Source organism: Paramisgurnus dabryanus, chromosome 5 (assembly GCF_030506205.2).
Source record: "Paramisgurnus dabryanus chromosome 5, PD_genome_1.1, whole genome shotgun sequence".
NCBI lineage: Eukaryota > Metazoa > Chordata > Actinopteri > Cypriniformes > Cobitidae > Paramisgurnus > Paramisgurnus dabryanus.
The window spans coordinates 6162881-6171544 of NC_133341.1; the positions used below are offsets into that span (position 1 = coordinate 6162881).

Here is an 8664-nt window from a genome sequence, read left to right on the forward strand (position 1 = left end):
CCTGGTCAAACTAGCCAGGAGTATCTTGGCAACTGGTCAAACTAGCCAGAAATATCAAGGCAAAACCCCACCTCTACAAGAAATGCATCTTCTATCCAAAGTTCTAAAAACCTTAATCCATCTGATCTTAGACTTATAGAAATGAGACCTTTTCACTCATCGCACCATGACCTTTAAAATAATACCAAACATTAATATAAAATTCCAACCTTAGAACCACATAATATGTATACATTACATCATATATTTCAGCAGATACCCAATGATATGAGCCTAAAGGCTAACAGTGCCAAAGCCTTTGTGATGAAGAGATTAGGAGAACAGGGAGTTGCATATCTGTAAACAGTTTCACCTAAGAGTCAAACTAGCAGCACCACCTGAGGTTTAATTGTTTTATAGTGTCTCTTCATAAATAAACTTAAAGTTGATTAATTAAAATCCAGTATTACAGTTCAATGATGGAGATTAAATCAGACAGGTAATAGACGTACATACAGATGTAGACTTTTTAAGAAAAGATTGACATACCCAACAATTGGAAATATTAGGCATCTTAGCGTATGTATGAGCTAGAGTTACTGTCGAATTAAGATTACTGTGATTTCTGAATTGTGAATCAGAATAGAAATCAAATCAATACAGCAAATAACATTGTGTTTGTGTTAATTTGGCTCATACACTTCAATGTCATAATTAAAAATGACCCATTTAACCTGGTTTTAATCTGGATAAAAATTTTGTATAACAGCCAAGTGGCTTAAATTTCAAAACAAAACCCCTGTACATATGTTAATTAATAGCCAATACAAATACTGAGTGCATACAGTTAGAGTGAATTCATGAATCATTCTGAACAGATGTGAAACACACATCACATCTAATACATTTCTGACTCTGTGTCATGTCATGAAGAAAACACTTGCAACCATGTCAGTTGTGATTCTTGAAACTCAGAATGTCTCTGTTCATGGAATCAACCGGAATCCACAAAGTCTCGCCAGTCCGTCCTCCCGGCAGAATCTCTAAGTACAGCGAAGTTCCAACTGCTGTCTGCTGGAGGTTGGCACCAATGAGACTCGTCAACATGATAAGGCTTTATTTTTCAGCAAATTTCTTGAAGGCCGCCGACATATATCTCTGCAAAAACATAAAAACAAAAGAGAGGAAAACAAGAGAGCTCCATGGCCAAAAAACAACTTTGTATAAACAGATTAGTTAGGAAATATCTTGTTTTGACTATTGCTAGGAAATAACTAGCTTTGACTCCCATAGAAACTATAGACACCCTCAGACGACTAGGCTGGTTCTGTAGAAGCTAAACATTTGCCCCCCACCCCATATCTTCAACATGAGGTGACCCCCCGTCCCCTAAAGACGGGGTTCTTCTCATGACCCACTCCGTCCCACAGCATTTCGCCTGTCTAAGATTTGGGGAGTTTACGCTAATTTGCATCTAGGTTTACCCAGCAACTTAACTGTTGAATTTTATTTCAGAATTTTATTGTTGAATCTTATTGCAGAATTTTATTGCTGAAGGGGTACCTAGTAGGACCGCATAAGAATCGTCCCATCTTGGAACCCGATTTTGCTTTTTTGTACCACTTCAGTCAAAGCCATACAAAATGTAAAAAGAGAATCTGACATTAAATGTAAATTTACTTCTGCAAGGTCTGAAGTTCATGGCAGCTATGCCATTGAAACCCCAAAAGCCTACAGACTTCCTGACATACCTGACCAGTAAAGTATTTACCCTGATCAGAATCAATAATGTTTCATTTCATCTGGAATGATGTCTCGAACCAGTATATTAGCCATAAAGGCAGCAAAGCCTTTCTTTGTGAGGAAAAAAACTTTATACCAAATGAGAAAATTATCAGTTTTAATTGTAATATCTTGATAACCCTTGCATTTAGGTAAGGTTATAAAGTCACTCTGCAAATCACGAAACAGCCCTTAGGTGTTCTGCTTAGAATTAATAGAATTTGGGGTGCCAAATTGTGTTTTGACAAGTTACGCATCTGCAAACAATTTCTTTTGCATGTTTCCTAAAACACCTCGCCCACCAATTTGCATTAAAATGTGAACACATTTGAAAAACGCCTAAGCGTCCGACACTGTGTATCTGTGTGACCAAATAAGGAAAAGACTTTTGGATTTACAAATTGGTGTTAAAATGTCCAAATATTGTCATCTGCCAATTTGCAATTATTTTCAAATCATTCTCATTTCTCCTTTTTGGTGCATTGAATTTGAAAATCAGCTTCTTAGCTATGTCTGTGAGCTGTGAGTAGTTTGTCACCATAGATGACACATTTGAGCAGTAAAAGTTCCTCTGCCGTTCCTGCAGCTGGCAACCGTAGCTGCCTGGTCAGCAAGGGTATTCCATTTTATCTCACTAGAATCTCCCTTCAGGTGGGCTTTTACTGCAACCTGTTCCCGGGACATCTCAGGAAACCTCTCAATCAATCAATCAACCACTTTATTGTCACATGGTACAAGTACCAGTGAAATTATCCATCAACCTGTCCATATATACAATACATAAACTGACAAGGGGTAGACAGAACAGGTTGACAGGGCATTAGGAAGAAATACAGCATAACATGAGGGAGGGTAGGTTAAAAAAACAAACCCCCAGACTATGCTCCAAAGGGAGTACAGTCTGGGAACAGGGAAAAAACACCTCAGCAACATAAGCACATAGTACACCTTACAACATGAACAACACACAAAACTTGCAACACGTTAGGTAAGGAATGGGGGTAGAGATAGCCCATCAAGGCCAGCAGCCATCTGGTCCTGCAGCCATGTTAGGCGCTGGTCACAGACCCGTCTGTCCCGCTGAGGGGGTACAAAGCTGCGAAGGCGAGGGATTTGGGTACTGGGTGGTGATTGCATATATATATATGTGTGTGTGTAAGAGTTTGTGTGTGTGTAGGCCTTGAGAGAGTCGCTTTGCCCGGCATCCCAAATCTCGGTGCCTCAGTCCGCAGGTTGTTAAAGCGTTAACACAGCAATTGCCATGGAGACAACCTTGATTAGGTCCAAACAGAGTCAACAATCATCAGGTGTCTGTGGGAGAGGGGGTAGGTAATGCAAGAGATGTCTCGCTGCAGTGCTCTTCTGAGGGAGTTGTTGTTCCAGCAGCGGCCTTGGCCGAGGCCAGTGCTGGATAAGGGGGCCGAAAGCAGATAAGATTGCAATTATTTGGTCTTGGGGCGAGTAGCCACATTCCTTTACACAACTTCTCTCTTAGTCCATCCTGGTCCATCAGTTTTTTCAAACCCATTAACATCTCCTTGATGTTTTTCAAATCCGTTTGCATCTCCTTGATGGTATCCATATTGCGGGTCATTTCCAGGTTGTTATCCAAAATGCGGTTAATAGTCCCAGCCTGAGCGCTGACCGCTCTGCCCACCGCTTCAATCATCCCGGGCAGCTTTTTTGGACTTTTGGCAGCTGTCACCGTCTTCTTAATTTCTCGATAAACCAGGGCAAAGCACAATCCATTCAGCAAACCTCAGGTTTCTCTGCTGCCAACCTGCTCGAGAGATATGCACAGCTCCCCAGGCATAACAAAAAATTAAAGATAATTGTTAGGTTTTCTTTTACTAGCCAATTCACATGTCTGTTATGATTTTGCCTTTCATTTCACTTTTGTCCACAAAAGATAAACATCATTGAAACAAATTGGAATTTTTAAATGGCAAATTGTCTAAGAGGGCTCTATCTTACACCTGGCTCAATGCAGCGCAATGCGCGACGCAAGTGTCTTTTGCTAGTTTCAACCCTGGGCAATTATCATTTTCACTTTTAGCGCCACGTGGTTTAAATAGCAAATGCATTTTAGTGATGGCGCCGTTCTAGTGGCAGCCTGCAACAGCAGCTCCGTGTTTGTTTGTTATTGTTGGTCTTTTATCACTTTTCTTTTGTTTACATAGTTAACATCGGTATATTTAAACTAATTGTATGACAATGCTGGCTGTTAAGCAGTTGAATTACTTTTTACTGCTTTTCAGTATACTTGTTTGCTTGCTGAGGCGTGCATTCATGGCGAGCACCCCTGAGGCTATTGTTTACTCGCGCGACCAACTGATTGCATTTAGGAATATCATCCTACCCCACGGAGGCTTACCGACGATACCAAAAGAACTGAGGAGGAAACGCCGTGGATGCCGCGCAGGTGTTTTACAGAGAGCAAAGAAGAGGAGGTTTAAGCCTTACCTTCCATCAGTTGTTATGGGAAATGTAAGATCTCTTGTAAACAAAACTGACGAACTGTCTGCACTGGTGAAAAATCAGAGGGAATATAGGGAATGCAGCATTATGTGCTTTACGGAGACATGGATGCACGAACATATCCCGGACTCCACTGCTACAGTGGATGGCTTTCAAACAGTGCGGGCGGACAGAGACTCGGCGAGCGGTAAGAAGAAAGGAGGGGGGCTCGCTGTTCTGGTTAACAACAAGTGGTGCAATCCCAAACATATTTACGTTAAGGAACGTCTCTGTCAGCCAGACATTGAATTGATTTCCATTGGTTTAAGGCCATTTTATTTGCCACGGGAGTTTACCTCCATCATCTTTGTTGCTGTTTACATTCCACCTACAGCAAGCGCAGAGACAGCGTGTGACGTCATACATACGGTCATAGCAAAATTGCAAACACAGCAACCAAATGCTTTTATTGCTATATCGGGAGACTTTAACCATGTGTCTCTAAAATCAACTTTACCCACTTTTTATCAGTTTGTAGAATGTTTAACTAGAGATGACAGAACACTGGATTTATTGTATGCCAATGTCAAGGATGCTTATAACTCCATTGCCCTCCCCCCACTTGGACGATCAGACCACAACCTCGTCTTGCTTACTCCACTTTATAAACCTGTGGTACAGCGACAACCTGTAACTACTAGAACAGTGAGGAGATGGACTCAGGATGGGGTCGAAAACCTGCGCAGTGCACTGGACATTACTGACTGGGATGTACTATGCGAACAAGGGGACATTGATAGTATGGTGGATTGTGTAACCGATTACATCAACTTCTGTGTGGACAATACCATCCCCGCTAGTGTGGTACGTTGCTTCCCTAACAATAAACCTTGGATCACAAAGGATCTGAAAGCGCTGTTAAATGACAAGAAAAGAGCTTTCAGTAGGGGAGACAAGGAAGAGGTGAAGCGAGTACAAAAACTGCTGAAACGAATGCTGAGAGAGGGCAAAGATTCCTACAGGAGGAAACTGGAGGAGAAACTGCAGAAGAACAAGATGAAAGAAGTATGGAGTGGTATGAGGGAAATCACTGGTCTTAAACAACCAGTGCGAATAATGGAGAGTGACCCAGTGATGGCTGACAGGCTAAACATGTTCTTTAACAGGTTTAACTCAGAACCTGCTGGAATACCAGAGCACCTATCCTACATCAAACATCCTGCAAAGACCCATCACCCACCCTCCCACATTCATCATCCGGAAACATTAACATCTGTTCTCAGCACATCCCTCCACCAAAACTGCCCACAGCTGATACCCACATATACATCTTTTGATAACAACATTCCACTAACTAGACTGATAATCACAGAGGAACAGGTTAAGAGGGAGCTAGGAAGGCTTCACCAGGGCAAGTCTGCAGGCCCAGATGGTATTTGTTCTAAGATCCTGAGAGTTTGTGCTGACGAACTGAGTGGAATACTCCAGCGCCTTTTTAACTTGAGTCTCAGCCTAAAAAGGGTACCATTACTTTGGAAAACATCATGTCTGGTGCCAGTGCCAAAAAAGGGGCGCCCCGCCGATCTCAATGACTATAGACCAGTAGCGTTAACATCACACATAATGAAGACTATGGAGAGGATAGTCTTATCACATCTGAGATCACTGGTCATTACATCATTGGATCCCCTGCAATTTGCTTACTGTCCCAAGGTTGGAGTAGAGGATGCCATTATATACATGCTGCAGAGGATCTATCCACATTTGGATAAACCTGGCTGCTCTGTGAGGATCTTGTTCTTTGACTTTTCCAGCGCCTTCAACACCATCCATCCAGCATTATTAGGAAAAAAATTGGCTGATATGCAGGTTGATACGTCAATGATTTCCTGGGTCATAGATTACCTTACAGGCAGACCACAGTTTGTGAGGCTTCGTAACTGTGTGTCCCAGCATGTGGTTAGCAACATAGGCGCTCCTCAAGGTACAGTTCTGTCACCATTTCTTTTCACTCTCTATACCTCTGACTTCCACTACAACACACAGTTATGTCACTTACAAAAGTTCTCAGATGACACTGCTGTTGTGGGGTGTATTGAGGAGGGGCACGAGATGGAATACAGAACACTTATCACCAGCTTTGTGGAGTGGTGTGAAGCTAATCGCCTACAGCTTAACGTGACAAAAACTAAGGAAATGGAAATCGACTTCAGGAGAAAAAAGGCCCAACTAATCCCCATCTGTATAAGTGACTGTGATGTAGAGATTGTGGACTCATATAAATATCTGGGTGTTCACATTGACAATAAGCTTAACTGGACTCAGAACACAGAGGCAATATACAGGAAGGGACAAAGTCGCCTGTACTTCTTAAGGAGGCTACGATCGTTTAATGTATGCAAAAAAATGCTTACCATGTTCTACCAGTCTGTGGTAGCCAGCTCCTTGTTCTATGCAGTGTTATGCTGGGGTTCGGGTGCAAAAGTAAAACATACTAACCAGCTAAATAAACTTATTAAGAAAGCAAGTTCAATCATTGGAGAGGAACTAGTTCCTCTGGAGGTAGTTGCTGAGAAGAGGATAATGTCCAAATTGCTGACCATTCTAGACAACACCTCTCACCCTCTACATGATGTGTTTGTTAACTTGAGGAGTAATTTTAGCTGGAGACTGATCCCACCCAGGTGCAAAAGTGAGCGTTACAGGAAATCATTTGTTCCCACTGCAATAAGACTGTACAATGCATCCAGTATTCACTAGCATTTAAAAAAAGTCACTTTCTGTTTTACATATATGGGTATATTTTTGGTGAATCACTTCCAGAGTACATTATGTACTTTCATATCTTCTATGTATATGTTTTTGTTTGTTTTTATGTCTGGCTGCTAATGCAAACCAATTTCCCCTAGAGGGATTAATAAAGTATTTATCTATCTATCTATCTATCTATCTATCATTTGTGCCCCCTTTTGCGCCCATGGGCGTTCTGGTCTGAAAACGAGGTGTGTTCAGGCGCATTGTTGGCGGGTTGTTATTTTGAGGCAACTAAAATAGACTACGCCATTGACCAACAAAAACCTGGTCTAAAGTCTAGTGTTTTTTGTTATTTAAAGAGCGCATTAGTAATATACGCCTATAAACGGGACATAAGCTTATCACATACATGAATGACAGCAGCACAAAAACGCTTGGACATAAATGAGGACTAATTATGAGATGTTAGACGGCGCAAAGAGCTGCTTCACCTGTAGCCTGGTAAGTAAATAAATGCTTTGCTTTAAAGAGCACCGATTATGCAAATAAATTAGCATGTTAGCACGTTATTGTAATATCCCATAGTACATACATGTTATTAAAACTTGAATTAATGCATTGTGAGTCTTATAAATTGCTCACATACCTCACCGATTTCTGCCTGTCTGGAAAACGCTCGGATTTAGTTCCTGTCTCCGACTCCCAAAATGTCTAGTGTATTCGGATTGGTTAGATGACTACTCAACTGTTATTGGTCAACTGGGTTCGGCGTGTGTTTGAATAGGTTACGCCCCTGACTACGCGTGGGTTTTCCGGTTCCGACTGAGAGTCACAGGCAACGTAAACAAGCATTATATTTCTCTATAAACGATGGTGTCTGTACTGCCTTACCACTTCGAGCTCGATCCAGAGAGTTCAGAAGGCCGTTACGATATAAACAATCTCAGTCAATGAACGCGATTGGATTTAACTTTTTTAAGTGTCCTTAGCTCTGCCAGAATGCTAAAGGAAGACGAAAATGTGTTGCAAAGACATCCAAAAGGTAATTATAACGTACTACATTACTTTGCAAACTATATGGAAACACCAAATGTAGCACATAGAAAGTATTTTTTAAAATGATTATAAAACTATTTCACTTGTTAACATTATTTTACTATAGTAAACTTTATTATAAAAGACTGCTTACATACTATATTACTGTGCAAAATATAGCTGCAAAGCAGCAATGCCGGGGTCAAGCCAAAAAGGGCACAGAATGAAGTATCAATGATGACTGTCTTGATTTTAAATCTAAGTTTTCAGTAGATTAAGGCAAAAATTGCAATTTTTCAAATCTTCTTTATCTTGGTGGTGCTGCACCGAAACAATAGATGGTGCCGCGGGTCATGATTGTGATGACACCCACCAAATTTTATATACATATGATTAAGCAATGTTGAGATAAAGCCTCAAATGACTTGACCACTGGGGGCACTGCACCAAAACAATTGATGGTGCCTCAGGTCATAATTGTGATGACACCCACCAAATATGGTGTACACACAATAAAGCGATCTGGAGATAAAGCCTCAAAACTCTTAACCACTAGGTGGCACTGAAAAGTTTACAAGGGCTTTCAAAAAAATGCTGATGAAATAGGTGGCTCTGTGACAAAACATTTCATGCACCCTCAGTACGTGACATTTACAA

The 8664-nt window shown here is 41.2% G+C and overlaps 1 protein-coding gene across 1 annotated transcript; it reads left to right on the forward strand.

Annotated features, from left to right (window-relative positions):
* Nucleotides 1-3888: 3888 nt before the first annotated feature.
* LOC141282222 (uncharacterized) lies at nt 3889-7166 on the forward strand. The gene has a single exon (XM_073814835.1). It carries the CDS (start codon nt 3970-3972, stop codon nt 6976-6978), a length of 3009 nt encoding a protein of 1002 aa, XP_073670936.1. The 5' UTR covers nt 3889-3969; the 3' UTR covers nt 6979-7166.
* Nucleotides 7167-8664: the final 1498 nt, after the last annotated feature.

Coding starts and splice junctions, on each gene's coding strand:
- LOC141282222 (XM_073814835.1), top strand. CDS start 3,970: ATGACAATGCTGGCTGTTAAGCAGTTGAATTACTTTTTACTGCTTTTC.